The 20,279-nt window shown below is 48.5% G+C and overlaps 2 protein-coding genes across 2 annotated transcripts; both read right to left on the bottom strand.

Moving 5' to 3' along the window:
* Positions 1–410: 410 nt before the first annotated feature.
* On the bottom strand, positions 411–14,114 carry S1PR3 (sphingosine-1-phosphate receptor 3). The gene is made up of 2 exons (XM_010371219.2): positions 13,828–14,114; positions 411–4,368 (listed from the first exon to the last, which is right to left on the bottom strand). The coding sequence occupies exon 2, from the start codon at positions 4,219–4,221 to the stop codon at positions 3,085–3,087; it is 1,137 nt and encodes a 378-aa protein (XP_010369521.1). The 5' UTR covers positions 4,222–4,368; positions 13,828–14,114; the 3' UTR covers positions 411–3,084.
* Positions 13,526–15,500, bottom strand: C16H9orf47 (chromosome 16 C9orf47 homolog). Its single transcript, XM_010371394.1, is given in 5 exon segments — positions 13,526–13,597; positions 13,599–13,663; positions 13,828–14,053; positions 14,319–14,517; positions 15,394–15,500. Coding segments are annotated over 5 exon segments (669 nt in total).
* Between the last annotated feature and the right edge of the window lie 4,779 nt (positions 15,501–20,279).

Here is a 20,279-nt window from a genome sequence, read left to right as displayed (position 1 = left end):
TAAAATGGACCGTTCATATGGGAGAAAGCTAGTGTGCAAGGGTTGGCTCTGATTTATTCTCTCCTGCTGCATAAACAAGAGCAAATGGGGCAGGACAAGAGGTCCCATGTCTTTGAGCTGCCATGGCTCTTACAAATGTCTCCCTACCAAAAGACCACTCTCAAAACAGTATGACCTACCAAACTGGTGTAAAGAGCACCCAATGCACCGAAGTTTCATGAAAACACCACCTATGATAGTGGAGAAGAAGAAGAAAGGGGAAAGATTCTTTGGGGTTCTGCATGTGGTTTAATTCCTGAAATGCTGAGAAACACAGGTGGGTAGCAAGCCTGCAACAGTGCGCACCCCTGTAGTGGGGAGGGCGCCCGGTGAAAACAATAAAACAATCCCATCCCACGGCCTCCCAAGAGTGGGTTTACACGAAGGCTTTTGGTTTTATTTTATTTTATTTTTAACAAACATACATCAGAAATAGTAAAGGTTTCTAATTGAAAAGAGATCTAATGCATAGTTTCTCTGCAGCACAGAAGACCACCTGTTTCCAAACTTCAAGGTTAGGGCTTTGAAACAGTCAGCTGCTAAATTATCTCCAGCTGGCTAGCTAGTTAGACTTATTGGAGCACATTGGTATCAAAGGTGATTATGTTTTGCATTTAGCAAATCAGCACAATTACTTTTTTGATGTATTTTTAATTCAGATTCCTCAAAAGTCTTGTTATTTCAAGGGAGCCTTATGTCACACCAAACACTGATACCTCCTAGTGGGAATGGCGGCTGTGGGCTCCCTAGTACAGTTAATGGATGAAGGCTGAGATACTTAGATATTGGGGACATCAGGGTTATGGAGCAAAGCGTTATGAACAATAGCTAGAGAGAGCTCCAAGGCTCCCAAAGCAACTCATAACTATAACACAGATAAAGTTCCAAAGTCATTTCATCACCTATGTGAAAATGCAATACTGAATGTTTTGGCTCTCCGATGCATTTTGTTGTTGTTTTATTTTATTCATTATTATTATTATTATTATTTTTTGAGACAGAGTCTTGCTCTGTCGCCCAGGCTGGAGTGCAGTGGCACAATCTCGGTTCACTGCAATCTCCGTCTCCCGGATTTGAGCAATTCTCCAGCCTCCCGAGTAGCGGGGACTACAGGCATGCGCTACCGCGTCCAGCTAATTTTGGTGTTTTTAGTAGAGATGGGATTTCACCATGTTGGCCAGGCTGGTCTTGAACTTCTGACCTCAGGTGATCTGCCTACCTCATCCTCCCAATATGTTGGGATTACAGGCGTGAGCCACCGCACCTGGTCTGTCATTTTCTTAATCCAGTACTTTAATGTTTTACTGTCCTAGAAATGCCCTGGGTTTTCTCATTCTATTTCACAAGAGGATACGCTAGTTTTCATTGATGTCAAGAAGGCAACAGAAATGCTCCTGGGGAAGATTTCCTTACAAATAGGTTTCATCTCATCAGTAACAAAAATTAGAAAAGTCTTTGGTCAGCCCATGGAGGTGAGTTAGCCTGAACCCACAAAAATGTCTCTTTATAAGAGCAACTTGCATCAGATGACAAAACAGGAATCAATTTCTCTTAGAAAAAGTTATTAATGTGTTAAGACCACTCTTTTAGGTTTTATTCAGGCAAATGCTCACTGAACCTCAAATACTTCAGGGGATTCTGATGTCAGCTTCCTTTGAAGGCTGGTTGGTTTTGTCTTTGTTTTTAAAGAGAACTCAACACGGCAACTGTGTGCTTATTGATAGTTCTACAAACGTGTTCACTTTTCTTTCCATCTATTTGTATAACATGTACAATCCTTGGGGAAGAGCATGTACAAAAATGTCTTCTAAGTAATCCCTTTACAAGGTAAACAGACTGCTACAGGTTCAACTTATGTTGAAAAGTAAAATTACAGTATCATGTAGGTATTATTACAATAGATCACTTTGAAGAATGCATCAACTGCCAGATCACATTTTCTAACCTGACAATTAAACTTCTCTTACTGATAGTCACAGTCAGTCCCAGCTTTCAGGAAGCTGTGAAACTGCTGGTGGCCACAGCTACTCAGCTGTGACGCCCGGGGGATTACTGACTTGGTGCTTTTCTAATATAGAAACAAACTCAACATAGAATCAAAGTACTGTCTTGTGAACCTCTGCTCATTTCCTAGACACCTTCTGTTTCCTGAAGCAGACCCCTGCCCCAGTGGTATGGGAAGGTGAGCCAGGTCAGCCGTCTGCTTCTGCTGCTCACTCATAGGCTCTTTCTTTGGCCCGCCTGGGGGCACAAGCTCCTGCGTGATCTCGACTGGCTTTTCTGTGATTTGCAGAAACCTGAAAACCATCACATCATTTGACTTTGGGATATGATTAAAATTACGCAGGGACAAATGACTGAAAGGACACAGGGCTGGTGTGGGTCAGACCCTCACATCTGGGGCCAGCCTTGGACAAGCCCTTTTTGGAGAATTTGAACTTCAAAAACTTGGTGAACATGAGACTTCATGTCAGTCTAAGGAGACCAGGGATGGCATGTCCACCTAGTTCACAACCATGTTCTTGTACCGGGGGTTCAGTCCGAACCCACTTGTATAACCTGTTACCTGTGTGTTGTATGGAGATTCTATGTATGTACCACATGGCAAACACCTGCAACACAAATTCTGTGTAACACAGAGATGTACGAATACACAAGCATCCATTCTATGCATAGGAAATGTAGTGTAAATCATCAAAACACCGTTCAGAGGCACATGGAGAATCACACAGCATTATGTAGCCCACGACCTTCCCTCTCTGTGAACAACAGGGAGGGTGTCTGGGATTCAGCAGAAGGCTGTGGATGATGTCAGCAGCTTAGGACATCTGAAAGGCTCTGGAGCCCAAGGCAGACAAGGTACGTTGTCTACACTGAAATGGGGTGGTGATTCCTCGGGCCCCCTCTGTAAGAGACGTCCACACTGGGCAGGCTGTTGGTCAAAGTAGGGTAGCTCTCCCGAGTCACAGCTCTCGACGGGCCCCTGTGGAAGCGATGCATGCAATAAATAAGAACACAGCCGCAGAGCAGGGCGCATGGAGAGGATCACTTGCAGAAGATCCCATTCTGAAGTGCTGCGTTCTTGTCCATGATGCAGGATGAGGGGGCTGTGTGGGGCAGGTCTTCCTTGACCTTCGGAGAGTGGGTGCTGTTGTTGCTGCTGCTTGATTTACTTCTGCTTGGGTCGAGCGCAGGCTGGATGGGTGAGGCGCGGGCCCCCCGTCCCCTGACCAGGCAGTTGCAGACCAGACGGAAGAAGGCCCGCCGCATCTCCTTGCTGGCCAGCGTGTAGATGACCGGGTTCATGGCCGAGTTAAGCACAGCCAGCACGATGAACCACTGAGCCTTGAAGAGGACAGGGCACGCCTGCACCCTGCAGGCCACATCGATGAGGAAGAGGATGAAGAGTGGAGACCAGCAGGCAATGAACACGCTCACCACAATCACCACGGTCCGCAGCAGTGCCATGGACCGCTCCGAGTTGTTGTGGTTGGCCACCTTACGGCTGCTGGACTTCACCAGGAAGTAGATGCGTGCGTAGAGGATCACGATGGTCACCAGAACGGCCGTGAAGATGCTGATGCAGAAGGCGATGTACTTCTTGGAGTAGAGGGGCAGGATGGTAGAGCAGTCCGGGAGATTGTGCAGGCAGTTCCAGCCCAGAATGGGCAGGGCGCCCAGCGTGAAGGCAATGAGCCAGCACATCCCGATCAAGAGGAAGACGCGGTGCTTCTTGTTGGCGTCGTAAGGCCTCATTTTGATCATCGTCAAGTGCCGCTCGATGGCGATGGCCAGTAAGCTGCAGGTGGACGCCCCGAGGGCCACGAACATACTGCCCTCTCTGAGGAACCAGACCGTGGGAGACAGGCTGAACGTCTTCTTGCCAGACATCAGAATGTTGACCTTGTAAGCGATGCCGGCCAGCAGGTCGCAGAGAGCCAAGTTGCCAATGAAAAAGTACATGCGGTTGTGAAATTTATTGTTTTTCCAGATGGCAATCAAAACCATCAGGTTCTCTAAGACGATGAAGCTGCAGATGACCAAGAAGAGCACGGTGGTGAGCGTGCTGGCCTCGGAGGCCTCCTTCAGCCTGCCCGCCAGCTTCCCCACGTACTGGTAATGTTCCCGCAGGGTCTCATTCCCCCGCGCAGGCTGGAGACGCGGCGGGAGGGCAGTTGCCATCTCTGGGCATTCACAGACGATTAGCCCCAAAATCCACGAGAGGGCGCTCGAGGAACATTCATTTCAAAGGGAAGCAGGGCTGAGGCTCTGGCTTCTTTCAGCAAAGCGTGCAGGCCAGACTCCAGAGAGGGCGTTGAAAAAGGGCTCCTGCCAACAGATAAAAAGAGGGAGAGACCATTGATAAAACGATCGCCGCCAAAGGGGCCACGGCCACGCTGTTGGAGAAAGGCATGAAAAACGTGGAAGTATTGGGATGGCTGGCCTCGTCAGGCTGCACAGAGGGTCTTCAGACACAGGCTAAGTTCCTAAGTGATTGGGTGAGACCATGGGAAGCGATTTGGTGTCTGGAGTTGCAGTGAAGGGAAATTCAGTGCATGAATTATTGAATCCTGTGACAAAGATACACAGACCCAAATACAGCTTCCATCTGGAAATCTCCAGGCACTAGAAAATGCTAACTAGTCCTCATCTAGGGCACGGGAGCTGGTGACCCATTATCCCAGTTACCCAGGGAAAAGCAAGATTTTCTCAGGACCAAAAAGCAGGATGGAATCTGAATGATGCCTGTTCAATTTCCAAGACCTCCCTGGTGAGTTTCACAGTGGTATCGTGGGAAGCTCCCTCCCTTCCCAGATGGCGTCCTCTGGATCCAGGCCCAGAAATCAGGTCTGAATGGGCTGTAGGTTGGCCTGGCAGAGAGCCCTGAGGCCTGACCATGCGGTCATTGAGGGACCAACAGTGCAAGTCTGGGCAGTGCCCATGCAGACACCGCACTGGTGAGCAGCGAGTCCAGGACCCAGCGAAGAAGGAACATCAACCTGCAAAAACGGGACCTAAGTCTACAGAGGATAAAGGAAGGACAGGAAAGCAGTGACAATCACACTCACTGAGTCTGGCTTGAAATTCAGAGCCCTGAATATCAGATAGAACTACGTGGGAGCATGTGAGCCAACAGAAGCGGCACATTTGGGAGCACTGCAAGAGATAGAAAGTGGTAAGTGAAGGCCTTGATGAGTTCTGAATTCCAAACTCTTCCCCCACCAGACCTCAAACATTTGCACTCAACCACACTGGTAACAGGTAATATCAATCAGCCTTCTGTGATGTCGATGATGCCACATACCCAACTATCAAGGTAGAAACCGCTTTCAGTGGACTCATTTATTTTATTTTATTTTTTATTTTTATTAAAAAAATTTTTTTTTTTGAGACGGAGTCTTGCTCTGTCGCCCAGGCTGGAGTGCAATGGTGCAATCTCGGCTCACTGCAACCTCCACCTTCTGGGTTCAAGTGATTCTGCTGCCTCAGCCTCCCAAGTAGCTGGGATTACAGGCACCCACCAGCATGCCTGGCTAATTTTTGTATTTTTAGTAGAGACGAGGTTTCACCATGTTGGCCAGGCTGGTCTCAAACTCCTGAACCTCAAGTGATCAGCCTGCCTCAGCCTCCCGAAGTGCTGGGAGTAAAGCGTGAGCCACTGCGCCCAGCCATCATTTATTATTTGAATAGTTAAATATATAATTAAGTTCAAATGAGGCTAATTTAAAAGAGCCCACTGTGTGTATCCAGTGATTTTTTTTCTTTAACTTTTACAATGTTTGAACCACAGCCCTAAATTTGCTTCAGAGACACATGAACCACTCACCAATACTACAGGCTCTGCATTTTAGGGTGTGATAGACTGAATCTCATCCACCCATGAGTTTATTCCCAGGTACAAATCAGTCCCTTGAAGATCTGGGGCTTGCCTGGTTGGGGCTGAGAAGCAGAGGTGGCTCCAGATGGTTTCTGTATCCTCGTGACCCTCCGTAGTGGTGGATGCTGTCAAAGTCCTCTCTCTACATCAATTTGGGGGTCCTGCATTTTCTGAGATGGCCCCTTGCTTCTTTGCAAAGATTTTTTTCCAGTGTCCTGGAGCGTGAAGGTGTTAGTTGTTCTGGAGACCACAGGGATGGGGGCTGGTGGGGGGTGGGATGTCCGAGCTGACGTCTGTGCTCTGCCTGGAACTGCCCTGACCCCTCCCAGCTGCCGCCTCCTGAAGTCACAGAGGCCTTGGGTCGAGGTCAGCTGGAATGCCAAGTGCTGGCAGAAAGGCTTATGTGTTGGTCAAGGCCCTCTGCTAACTGCAGAAAGAAAAAGCAGCCAAGTTCCAAGTCGGGCTGATGATGCAGGACAAAAGGGGGTTGCCTGCCCAGGTCTCTCCCATCACTCATGAGCCATGACAGGCAGTGCAGGGCCCTGGGCCTGCCTCCCTGAGCCCCGAGCGTGGCTCATCCACGCCAGCCCTACTTGGCTCCCCATTCACCTGAGAAGAGACCATGTCTCACCTGTAGGTTCTCCTGGAGGTGAACAGGACAGTCCAGTGGGCAGCCTTTCCCCCAGCCCCTCCCTCTCTACCCTTTCTGATTTTTATTTAAATATTGCCCATCCTTCAAACCTCAAGTCAAATTCTACTTGCTCTGTAACATTTTCTGGAATCATCTCAGCCCTGGTGACTTTTCTCTGATGTGGCCACATTCGAAAAGGCACTGCAAACTGTCTCTTTCAGTGGGGCAGTACCACAGGCAGCAGCATTTTCTGAGCATTGAGCTTCTCCTTTCACACAGGGACCTTCCACCAAGGGTAAGTCCACAGTACCCTCCCCAGCGTCCTGTACAATGACGGGTGCTAAAAAGATACTGTCCCTTTAGATTTTGTTTGTTTGTTTGTGTTTGTTTGTTTTGTTTTGTTTTGGGGATGGAGTCTCATTCTGTCACCCAGGCTGGAGTGCAGTGGCGCGATCCCGGCTCACCAAACCCTCCACCTCACCACACCCTCCGCCTCCCGGGTTCAAGCGATTCTCCTGCCTCAGCCTCCTGAGTAGCTGGGACTACAGGTGCCCACCACCACGCCCGGCTAATTTTTGTATGTTTAGTAGAGACGGGGTTTCACCATGTTGGCCAGGCTGGTCTTGAACTCCTGACCTCAAGTGATCTGCCTGCCTTGGCCTACCAAAGTGCTGGGATTACAGGTGTGAACTGCCACATGCCAGGCCTAGTATTGCTTATTCTTTCTTTCTTTCTGTATCTGTGAGCAGGGACTGGAGAATCAATATTTCTGATTTTCACTTTGCTGGGTTTCCACCCTGATCAGGGGACTCTCGGGGACACACGTGCTGTGCCCGGCATGCACCCTGGTATGAAGCCAGGTATGAGGACAACCTGGGCCCTCAGGCTGTCTCCTGCCACCTCCGTACCATTGCACAGTGCTGAGGGGGGCCGCAAGGGCTCTGCCATTTCCCACATGAACAGTCACTCATGTTCATGGAAAAGGCATGGAGCAAAGGCAGTCTGTGGGAAGTGCCCTGTGCCAGCATCCTCCCTCCCATAGCAGCTGGGGCCAGAGCCGTCACCATGCTGCCAAACGGATGACCTGCTCGGCTCACACTGCAACTAGAGGGGCCTTCACCTGGCAGACAGACAGCTGTCCATGACACCACAGTGTCCTGGTTTATCCCACAGCGTCGCTGGGATACCCACTCCAGTATGTGGGGCTTCTGGGACAGAAACTGACAAGCTGCAGACAAACCTTGGTTCCAATCAGTGATGCCTGAGGCCCCTTGTCCCCCGCTCAGGTAGGGATTCAAGCACATCTCCATGTTCCTCATCCTTTTAGGTAACACTGGCATATTGTTATAATTCAGACTGTTCTTGTACTACCTCAGTTTGCCTCCTGTGCCTCAGTTTCCCCCATGACAACCTGACCCTACCATTTTTACTTGTCCTGTCTCCTCTGAACCTTCTCCACACCTTTGCTTTTGCCATGCATCCAACAGCCAGATCTGGACTTGCTCCCAGGAGTGGAGAGAAGCGGGTGAATAGACCCATGGCTCCACAGGCTCATACAAAATTGAGCAGAGCAGAAAACAAGCAAACAATTAAAGACGAATAACCAGCAATAAAATAACGCCAATAAACATAGTATAAGATTTGCCAGAGACCCATCAAAACCAGGAATCTTGAGGGCAAACATATTTTCCCATTAATGTTCGATTTATCATTTCCCTTATAATTAAATATTCATCCCTCAAGAAGCATATTTGTCCAGAACATCTTTTGTTAAATATGATTCTCCGCATTTTGCCTAAGTGGAAGATATCTGGCGTCTTTAGAATCTAAAAGCTCATTTTCTCTGGATTATCAACATTTACAAAGCAGGCCTCATCCCAAGAGTTAAGTGCTGGGCTAAAGGCCAGATTGATTTTGGATGCATCTACACATTATTGCACACGGTTAAAAGCATCTCATGGACAAGAGTTCCCCTCCGCTCCTGAGGGGTACCAGCCACAGACCTCAAGTTTGCTGGAAGAAAGCTCGAAGCCCACCCCGGCCTGAGGCTCCTGGAGTCAGTGAGCCCTACTCAGGGCAAGAGGGGAGTCAGCCACTCTGGAGGATTGGTACTAACACTGCCAGGGACTGCAGGAGTACTGGGCACTGCAGGCACCAGCAGGCCTGGGAGGCTGCCTGCCCCACCACACAGAGATCAGTGAGACCAGTACCCAGGCCAGCAAGAGGATGGGCTGGACCCTGCAGCCTTCCTTGTGCCCCTCCTAGTCACCACCTGTCCCCAAGCATCACCACTACCTGGGCTAGGACTCTCCCCTAGGTGAGTTTAGCCTGCTTCTGACCTTCACATGAATGAAACCCTGCAGGATACAGTTGTGTCCATTGCTTTCCTCTCCCCAAGATGCTTGTGCGAGTCATGCACATAGATGCACCTGCATGCTGAATAGTCCTTCTTGCTCTCATGGTGTGGGCACATACACTACCCTCTATTCATTCTTGTTGATGGACATGGGGTAATTTCTTCCATGGCCCATGTGTTGATTATCATCGGGTAGCACTGCTGGGATTGATTGAGGATGTTCTCTTGGTGAACACATGTCCATGTTTCTGCAGGGCCGATGTTGATTTGTGAGCGGTGTGTTGGTGTCTGGGATGGGCTTTAACCATGACTTGGAGGCACTGGGCTTCCCAGACCTCAGCCATCTCATCTTGCCAAACTGGTGTGGGGAGGAGGGGTGGCACCCAACAGAGGGCAAGACTGATGCAGTATTAGTGTTCACTCTTTGCTGTATTCCAAAAGCAAGTGTCCAGAGCTGGCAGTGACGTTGTAAATTTGATCACGGCTTAAATTCCACCTGAACACTTAGAAATAAAGCCAGATGCTGAGACATGTTGCTCTTTGCAGACTAGTTTCGTATATATTCAGAAAGCTGGGCACATTACGGAAGACACAGGAGTACGGACAGCTGCAGAGTAGAGACGCTCCTCCTCATTAGCGGTGGTCTCTAACCCATACAGACACTGACGCTGGGCTGCTCCCACTGCCCACCTCCATGGCACGTCCTTGCCTAGATGTTCCACTCTCTTCCAAGTACTGCACTAACACATCTCCCTGACCGACTGGCCAGACCCTGCCCACCACCCAGCTCTTCAAGATACTTAAGTATTTGATTGTCTGCATCTTCAGTCTTTCCATGTTTACTGAAAGACACTGCTCACATCTGAGCTTCCCTCAGTTCTACTCAATAAACAGCTCATTAGCTAAGAGTTTTCATGTCATCCTCACCAAGCTGGGATCATCCAGCCTACCTCAAAGCATTTTAATAGCAACACTTTTTTTTTTTTTTTTTTTTGTAGAGAAGGAATAAGACACCTTCAGAAGATAAGTCTGCAGTGAATGACCCCAAGTTAGGCCCTGCTAAGGTCAGAGGTGCCTGCCTTCCCCCCATTCTCAAGGAGAAGCATCGCTGGGGGAGGGTGAGCCAGAGAGAGGAGGCCGGATGGATTCCAGATGTGCTTTCTATACTAGTGATTCGCTCTCTCTACCCATGTCAAGTTGAAAAATAAGCAAACTATAAAAGGAAGAAAAAGAGAAAAAATAAAGAAAATCTTTCCACAGTCTGATCTCCTTCCCAACACCCTCCTTTCTCTCTCTGCATAAAAGAAAAGCACAATAAGATAGTAAGATATTTCTCTCGGTCAGATGCAGGATGCTATATTTTTAATAGGCACGTACTCCCAGGGAAATTAACTAGCTCATCCTCCAAATTGAATTAAAACACCAAACATATGCCAACAAACAAAATTTCTTGGAAAGCAAGATTTTTTTAAAAATTTCATTTAAAATAACTTAAAAAGGAAATGAGTTGGCCGTTTCACAGCTCCAGCAAAATTTCTTTGCTAATGAGTATTTTCCCTTGCTCTGGATTTCTTGGGTGACCCCACTCTGCTTTTGGAGATAGTCCATTGCAAAATGCATGCTCACACACCCGGCTGCACACGCTTGGCCCATTAATGCAGCTCCCCTGAGAAATAACAACTGTTACAGACAAACCAGGTGAGGGCTTTGTATCTTTTCTCCCTTCGCTTCTTCAAAGCATGCAAGTCAGTGCACTTCCCTGGTTAGACTTACTGCTTCCTGGTGGCTTTTCCCCAAGTCCTTCTCCATCACAAATAAGGCTGGGACATTATGAGCTATCTGGGCATAGTCCAGGGAACCCCAGATATGGAGGCTGTGCCCCAGGAAACTCAGGCCCCGGCCCTGAGCATCTGCCTCTGTGAACACCGTCCTGAGCTTGCAGACTTGTGTGTGGGAAGGCAAGTGCATCTGATCCAGGAGGTGTTTGACCCCTTTGCCTGTCCATGAGCGTTTTAAAACCTTCTCCCTTCTGCTGCTTCTTCATGACGGCATAGGATAAATGACTCTCAAGATTTCCGCAGGGATGAATCCACAGGGATGTGGAAATAGGCTCTGTGAGAGGGCTAAAGGCACATTCAAATAAGAGCCATCCTGCCCACGAAGTCAACCTGAGATCCTTCCTACCCCTTCCCAAAGGGGCAGTCTCACCTGGTAACTCGGCATGTGTGCCACCTTGCACCATGGACATAGCACACATGGCCCCACAGCAGCATCTGCCTTCTGAATGTACACAGGAGAATACCAACGCTAGGGGAGGCGGGGGGGCCACTTGTCCTTAGTCACAGAGCTTGGAAGAAGCTGGACTGGGCTGGTGTCGGTGCCATCTGATTCCAGGATGTCACATTAGGGATGAGCTCTTTGGGAGGCTGCCACTTTGCCACTGGTTCTTTGCCTAGGTGGTGACAAGAGATTCTCTGGCATGTTTTAGAGACAAACTGCCTCGTGCTTCCATGCCAGCATGTCATGGAATGTCAGAATGTCATTCTAGGGGCACTGAAATATCTGGAAAATTTTGAAGCCAGGAAAATGGAGCGGCATCTGCAAGGCCAAAGAGCACCACCCATTGCTTGACGAGCGGGTCCTCGCCTCGCTGTGTGAGCTGACCCCAGCCCAGCCTGTGGCGCAGTGAAGAGCCACTCACTGCGCACCAATTTGCACTGGACAATCTCATCACTGATTTGACCCAACTGGCCTAGCGTCTGTTACAGACACAGACTCAATTCCTCAAAAATAGGATTCAAAAAAGGGAAGGAGACTTTATGCCCAGTAGCTATAACAGTAACATCAACTGAAACGTGTTATTAACTGTAACTAGATACGATTCCACTCAGTCTATTCTTTTTCTTTTTTCTCAAACATTATATTATCTCCAAAAGCTTAAGGAAAATCTTAAGGCAATTAATTTGGCAGAAAACATATGGCAGAGGAATCATAGGAAATGGCTCTGAAACTGATAAGAAAGGAATTAGGAAGCCAAATATGAAGGAACAGAACAGCTCATAGAACCCACAGCACCCTGGTTCCAGCTAAGGTAAACAGACTGCATCAGGCTGGTGGCCTGGCTCTAGGTAACACTGGGGAAACAGTACAAAGTCCTGGCAGTTAAAGGGTTCTACAACAAGGCAACCTCTGATTTTTCAAAATTGTGGCATGCTCAAATTCTTTTTTTGGTAATAAAAATATATCCACAGTATATAATAAAAATATACATACAGTACATGTATTGAGGAAGATGAAAGAGATACCATGAAATCAAGTTAGTGTCATTATTTCCAGAAAGAGGAAAACCAATCCCTGAATTCTGAGAAATCAGATCCTCAGGCCACTATGTAAAGTTTCTTCTACAGGAAACTGTAGTCCCTACCCTTTGCATATGGTAGAAAATCAGAGACTCATGCATTTGAATAAAAATCACGATGATAAAGAGGAAAACGGCATTTTCAAAGATGAAGACTGGTTGAGAAATCATTCTCTCTAAATCTTAGAGGGAGGCTCTTAAGAGCTAGCTTCAGTTTGTATCTCAGGTATTAGGTGATGGGCGTGACTTCAGAGGCCCAAAGTGAGTATTTACTGGTTTGCTAATGAAAAAAGCCTGATGTGTGGTTCTTCTCCTATGGCAACAAAGTTATTCAACCTAGCATTGAGGTCTGCATCAATGAAATAATACTTTACAAATATGAACACTTGCACAACTCCTCAAGCACACACACACACACACACACACGCCCCACACCATCACTATCTCCTCAACCAACACCAGCCCTGGGCATGGCCAGCTATTCTTGTTAGTCATATATCTGCAGAACATAATCCTTCCCTTATACTTTCTAGGAATTATATTTTTCTTAACCATGCCTGCAAAATTTTCTTCTATGAATAAAAAATATTGAAAAGATAAATTATGAGTATGTGGTCATATACAAAGTCTGTGACTTCTAATGTCCAGATTTTAGAATGATACCTAATTCTGGAGATCTCAGAGGTCCAAGTAGGAGTGGGTACCATGTATAGGGTGGGCCTCCATTTAAAAATAACCTTCTAAAGCGCTCTCTGTTCTTGCAGCGCCCCTTTCCTTAGTTTAAGGGTCAAAATGAGGTGTGTTCCCTTTAAAAATCCAACAAGAAGTTCCTTTCTTATATCTAAATATAAAAACACCACAAAGAAATGTGCCATTGGGAGTGTCCAAAGCCAGAAAGTCAGAGGAAGAGAGAAAGAGAGAAAGAGAGAAAGAGAGAGAGAGAGAGAGAGAGAGAGAGAGAGAGAGAGAGAGAGAGAGAGTGTGTGTGTATTGGGAGACTCAAAAAGCCCAAAGCCCCTTCTCTAGCTGTTATCTCACGAACACAACGTACTGATTTTTCGTGGGAACCTCATTATTGCACTGTGGGGACTTCGTCTTCCAGCACCGATTCTGACGGACCTAATTGCCTTGTTTGAGAAATGTTAGGAAAAAACTGATTTTCCGGCGAATATTGTTTAAAAGAATGATTTTCCCAGGCTAACGACCACAACCCTCTCCCACGTCCAGCGTCCCCAGCCCCTGGCACTGCGGGCGCCTAACTTTTTAATTGTCCAAGGAAAACGACTGATGGAATTTCTCCACAAACAGCCTCTCCACTTTCATCCAGGTATTCAGCTTCCAGCCCGTTGTAAACGCTCCGGGAGCGGTGGCAAAGGCCTCCTCCGCGTTCCTGCAGCGGCTCTGGGGGAGGGGTGCTGATGTGGAGCGCTCCGGCCGCCGCGGCGCGCCCAGGTCCCCGTCGCGCCCGGGATCGGTGGGGATTTTGTCGGAAAGGTGGGTCCTTAGGCCCCCAGCCCCCCACCCGGGTTCTGCGTCCGCGCGCCCCGCCCGGGCCCGCCGCTCACCTCCGTCGGCTGAGGGCGCTGGGGCCACCGGCATCCCGGCGGGTGGCGCGCGACGGTGCCGGGGCGCCCGGTCCTGCGCTCGAATGCCAGCTGGGCTGGGAAGCCCGGCAGTCTCGGGGCTCGCGACGTCGTTCCCGGGCCTGGGGTCCTGCTCGGTCGCGTCCTGCCGCCGCCTTCGGGTCCCTGAGTCCCTGTTCCCTGTCCCCGGAACCGGCTTCCTCGGCCTCTGCCCGAGCTCGTCAGAGACCAAACTTTTCCAGCGGCCCGCCGGGGCGGGACACACGCTCCGCCCCTCCCCTCGCCGCCCCCAACTCCCGCCCCTCGTCCCCGCCCCCGAACCCGGCGCTCCTCCAGCTCCCCACCTCCGGCTCAAGCAGCCAGGTCTGCGGGCACCCAGCCCGCCCCCACCCTGGACCGCTTCTCCCCGACCCCGCCAATCCCCTAGGATCCTGCTCGCCCTTCGGCCCCTGTCCCCAGGCCGGCCTCTAGACCCTGCCCTCATCGGGCGAGCTCCAGGTGCCGACCCTGGGCGCCCAGCGACCCGGCCGGAACAGGCTCGAAACCTGGTCGGAGGTCTGGGCTTGGGCGGGCGCCTGCCGCGCTGACAACGAGAGTTTGTTTGGGCCGATTCTTAATAGAATTAATACTATCATTATCGTTGGTCCCAATCCTGACCATTTCCTTTTGTAACTGGACAACCACCGGCTTGGGCTTGTAGGTGGGCGGCTGGCGCCGGACAGCGTTTTTGTTTGGGCTTCCTCCTTCTAGGCACTGGTCCCCTCCGGCGCCTGACTGGTCCCTCTCCGCGCTCTACCCCCAGGCACGCAGAGACTTGGACTCCAGGCGGGGCAGCGCTCTCCCCTAGCCCCTGCTGGTGCACCAGCGCCCACTCCGGCACAGAGCAGCGCCCCTCCTAGACCGGCAGCCGGCGGATCTCAGCCCCCACGCGACCCCCTTCCTCACACGGATTTGCCCCTTTTGTGTGGCAATAATAATAATAATAATAAATCTATATGAAGGCTTCAAACAGAAGAATTCCCAGAGAAGGAACTGCCACATTTTCAATCAATGGCAAAGGCCATGATTGAGCGAATACAGAAACAACCTTAGAAGCTTGTAGAGAAAGGAAAAAAGTAAAGAAAAAGGAGGAGGAGGAAAAGGAGAGAGGAGAGAAGCGGGAGGAAGAAGACGAAAAAGGAAGGAGAGGCCTGTCATCCGACTGTACATTCCTAGGCTGGCAGGATTGGGGCCTCAGGGGCCGCTGCAGAGAGTTGAGGATTCTTTGTGCAAAGGCCGCTCGTTACTTTCTGTCTTTCGCCCTCTTGCCTCCAGAGGATGAGCCCAGCGCCTCCTTCCCTTGGAGCAGGGTGCATATGCTTATTTGGGGTGCAGTTTGAGCGGTGAAGGGCACTAAGAGTGGAAGTCGGGGGCACTCCTGTTCCCTGCAGAGAAACGCAAGCCCTCAGCAATTGAGCTGAAGCAGGCAAGTGACCCTGCCTGCTGAGGCTGCCGGCCCTAGAGGCTCTGGCCCTCAGGAGCTGGGGGACTTCCCAGCGTTTCGCCTACGCCATTTTGCCTGTGTTACTCTGGAGTCTCCTGGCACTGCAGCCTTCCAGCTTGTTCAGAGTGTCTGGTGTACGGCTCTGAGAAGCCACTTCTGACCCAAGTTTCATGTGGGCCTGAATGTGCTTCCCTTTGTTGGACTCCTACAGCATCAAGTCAAGAAAAGAAGGGAACACACTCCTTTGGCATTGGTCGCAGCCGGGATAACAATACAGCATACTGTGGCCACTGTGTCTATACTCACCAAAACGGTCAATAGGTTCATTAACACATCTGTTCAATTAGTTGCTTCCCATGATGAAAAATTTACTGCTAGGTTACTGGCTGAGGGTTGTTTTAACCGGCACCCAAGTCTCCATTCCTAGAGAAAGTCAGTTACCCTGATATAACAGAGCAACCTTGAGGTGTGGTGATGCCTCCAAAACTAGTCTCCGGAATTGGAGCCCAGAAGCCCTGAGGAGTCATGTGGCTCTCATGCTTTATGGCGGGTTTCCCTAAGAGAGACCCGGGATCTGACCCATGGCATCACTGAAATTCCTCTTTCAGTGAGGCTCCATTTCCCTAAAGGTCCCTGTCCTCAATGGGTCTCCCCACACACGGGCCTCTCACTCACCCACTGCCCCACCCCCATCTGCTGTCCTCTTCCTGGGCCTTAAAGCTCAGACACTAGACTCTGACAAGGAGTCCTCCATGCCCCCGTAGAAACCATCTTTTCTCACCACTCCTCTCGAGAGAAACAGCCCTCCCTACAATTCTGTTGAGTAAGTCTCCCCCCTGCATCCTGGTTCACAAGTGAAAGCAATTGAACAGAAGAATGCCAGCTCATAAACATAGAAATGGGAGAATGAGGAAATCTCCATTCTGTAACCCTGAATGAAATAATTAAGTCAGGCAGTGTGCACTAGTGGGTGTCAAACCCTTAGGTGAAAGTGTGCAGGTGAACTGGTGCTAATTGGAAAAAAAAAAAAAAAGGTTTTCCCATTTTTTTTTATGGAGACATCTGGCTGTACCTTAAAGGAAGATCAAACTCACTGTCACTAATACTGGCTCAGCCTGGCGTTATGTGATGCAAAAGAAACACACAACATCACTGTTGCTGTGCGCTTGCCAGAGCTGCTTCAGTTGAGTCAATAGCAAAGCCTCTAGACTTGACTGCAAGTTTACAGGAAATGGAAGAGCTTGAGCAATGAGTTAAACGACACCATGGGAAACAACCGGACTGTCAGAGTGTGGGCGTTCTGCAGTCACTTGCCTGATCTCTTCCAAAAAAATCAATGTCAAGAAAAAGGGTGAAGGATTCTTCTGGTATAAGAGCAGCTGAAAAGAAGAAGTATAACAATAAGTACAAGTGCGGATTGACTCCCAGCCAGAGAAATCAGCGCGCGCACACACACACACACGCACACACACGCGCGCGCACGCACACGCACACACACACGCACACACACGCGCGCGCGCGCACACGCACACACACACGCACACACACGCACATTTTGCAGGAAATTACAAATTGGAGGGGATACTGAATGATATTATAGAATTATTGTTAATGTTTTTAAGTGTGATAATAGTATAATGTTTATTTAGGAGAATGGCTTTAATTTTTGGAGGTGCTGTTGAAGTATTAAAGGGTAAAATGTCTTCATGTCTAAAATTTATTTTAAATTGTTCAGCACAGTACGTGCACATAAGCTGATATGACAAAAGGTTGGTGATTATTGGTTCTAGGTGGTGGATACAGGAAAGGGGTTGTACAATCTGTTCCCTTTCTTTGTATCTTTGAAAAAAGTTGGAGAAAAATAAAATGGCAGGTACTAAAGAACTAAAAAATTCTCTACCTTTGCACTCAGACTTTAAAACAAATCTAGGCTTATGGGAATAAAATTAAAAGATACTATGAGTTATATCTGTATACTTTTGAAAATCATGTGGCTGCAAACTTAAATATGATTTGAATAAATGTATTACATATCATAATTATGTAATATAACCTTACATGCTTTTTAATTTAAAAAATGAAATACATTCACTTTCCCAACAAATTAGTGTCCACAGCCTGGTGAGCAGGTACAGTATGGTTAAAGGACATGCAGTATTAAGATTTGAACTCAAAGTGAGCTCTTTCTCCAGCAGAACCAGTGCCCTGCAGGACAGTAGAATTGTCTCAGAAGAGCTGAATAAATGCACCTCCTTTCTCCCTCCCTTCTGCCCTCCCAGCCTCTGCTTCCAGGATCCCAGGGTGCCTCCCCAAGTTTTTGGGTCTGAGTTAGTCTGCACTATCTCTACTCTTAGCTCTGTTTAGCACAAAGGCTGCAACAGACAGTCAATATCTGAGTCAATGTGCACGCATGCTATTTTTTGGTTTGAGCCCTCTTCTCAGGAAAATGTGTGTTGGTCACAGTTTGCACACATGAGCTTGACCCCTCGAGTCCTGAAGGTTTCCAGAGGAGGAGTGCCCCCTGCAAGGTGAGGTCTAATAGATAGTTATGATGGTTAATTACATGTGTCAACTTGACTGGGGCATGCGGTGCCCAGATATGTGGTCAAACATTAGTCCGAATGTGTCTGTGAGGGGGTTTCTGGATGAGATTGACATGTGAGTCAGTAGACTGAGGAAAGCAGATGGCCCTGCCTACTGTGGGTGGGCCTCACCCAATTATTTGAGGGCCTGAATAGCCTGTTATTGAAGTCAAAAAGCCAACACTCTCCTCGTTAGAAGTCTGTCATTAGGAGAATCCTCTTAGGACTGGAACTGGAACCTTGGATCTATAGACATTGGATGTGTCAGCCTTCATAACTGTGTGGGCCAATTCCTTATAATAAAGCCTTTGTGTATGCTATAGGTATACCTCCGGTGGATTCTGTTTCTCTGGAAAGCCCTGACTGATGCAGTGGCCCCAGGCAAAGGGCAGAACCTCACAGATATGGCCAGAAGGGAGCCATATCTGTGGTAGAAGGGAGCGTGGGACTACACTGGGGACAAGCAGCTTGTGGTCAGTCCATCTGTGCCTCGCCAGTTATCTCAGAGCCATTTATTCTCTGTCGGCTTGCTCTACGCAGAACTTGGGGGAAATCGCTTTAAAATATTGACCCCAATGTGGATTTGTAGAATGAAACTTGGCTTTTTTTTTTTTTTTTTTTTTTTTTTTTTTTTTTTACAATAACCCTGTCTTGACCCAAATGAAGCCTTTGACTTACTGCCAGAGCTCTTTAGGGAGGCGTGTTCATTTGGTGACAGAGATGTCTACCAACGCTGAGTCTCAGCACTTCAACTGTGGCTCCACGGTGGTTACATCACTGTATCCCCATCATTAAACCCTTAATGTGTCCCCATCTCCAACCTCACAGTCAGCCAGCAAGAACCATCAGAAGCTTCAGGAATTGTTCCTTTTTTTTTTTTTTTTTTTGAGATGGAGGCTTGCTCTGTCACCCAGGCTGGGGTGCAATGGTGCGATCTTGGCTCACTGCAACCTCCACCTCCCAGGTTCAAGCGATTCTCCTGCCTCAGCCTCCTGAGTAGCTGGGACAGGTGCCCGCCACCATGCTCAGCTAATTTTTGGATTTTTTTAGTAGAGATGGGGTTTCACCACGTTGGTCAGGCTGGTTTCGAACTCCTGACCTCAGGTGATCTACCTGCCTCGGCCTCCCCAAGTTCTGGGATTACAAGCGTGAGGCACTGGGAATTGTTCTTTGAACATTTCATATTTTGTAATGACATTTGTAATATTCAGGAACATAACTAGTTGTGTGTGTGTGTGGTATGTGTGTGTGTGGTGTGTACGGTCTATGTGTGTGTGCTTGTCTCTGTGTGTGCATGTGTGTGTCTGCATGTGTGCATGTGTGTGTCTGCATGTTTGCATGTGTGTGTTTGCTAGAGAGGGAGGGAATGTGTCTGTCCCTCTGTGGAAGATGGAAACATGGTCCCTGAGGCCTCTTTTGGTCTCCTGCTTGGCTTTCTGCTTGCTCTGAGCTCTGCCTTCTCCTTCCTTTCCCGGGTTACATCTTGCCCAGGGAGAGTCTGTGCTACACTCAGGTGCAAGTTACACAGCACATCTGAGTGGGAAGCACACACCCAGGCCAGGTTCATGAACTTCTAGGGGCCTTAAGTCATTGTTGATGAAAAATATATTAGTACCCTTAATAACAAAAAGGCAAACTCAAACAACCACAGCACTTTTCTGGGTGAAATATTTCCCCCCAATCCCTTCCCTTGGCTGGTAACAGAATGGGAATTCACCACCACCTTGGGCAAGTGATGACTTCCTTTCCTTTTTCAACCATTATATAGTAAGATGAAACTCTCAAATGACCTGAAAGTGAGATGAAAATCACTCAAAAGAACCAATATTATGCAACAAGTTTAAATTAAAAACAAAGACTATTTCAACAATCTGTCTTCAGCATAGCCATGTGATGAAAGCAGGTGGCCCCGTCGAGTGTGGGTGGGCCTCACCTAATCAGTTGAGGGTCTGAAAAGCCTTCACTCTATCCGTCTGCATTGTGAGGACTCAATGTGCAGACAGACGTGCAAAATGAAAGACTTATAATAAATGGGAAAACAGATAGGTTTAGCTCTTTTAAACATAGAAATAGTTGTAGAAAGGCCATATGGATATGGTGGGGCAGAGAAGGAAGGCCCTCTGAGCCTGTTGGAGGCCATGCTAGGGTTGCATCACATGCCGCTTTGTGAAGCAGAGAGGTTGCTGTCATTTGCAGCAATGAGCAAACAGAGGCTTGGAGAAGGGACCTCATTCAAGTCTACACAGCCCGTAAGTAAGAGAGCCATTGATTCTTACAGAACCACACCCTGTCTCCTCTCTCCATTCTGTTCCCAACCTCTTGCCAGTTATGGGAAACATGCTGTTCAACCACAACATGAAAGGCACAGG

This window comes from Rhinopithecus roxellana, chromosome 16 (assembly GCF_007565055.1).
Source record: "Rhinopithecus roxellana isolate Shanxi Qingling chromosome 16, ASM756505v1, whole genome shotgun sequence".
In the NCBI taxonomy this organism is placed as follows: Eukaryota; Metazoa; Chordata; class Mammalia; order Primates; family Cercopithecidae; genus Rhinopithecus; species Rhinopithecus roxellana.
The sequence above is the reverse complement of the archived record's forward strand: the minus strand, read 5'-3'. Positions and strand labels throughout refer to the sequence as shown.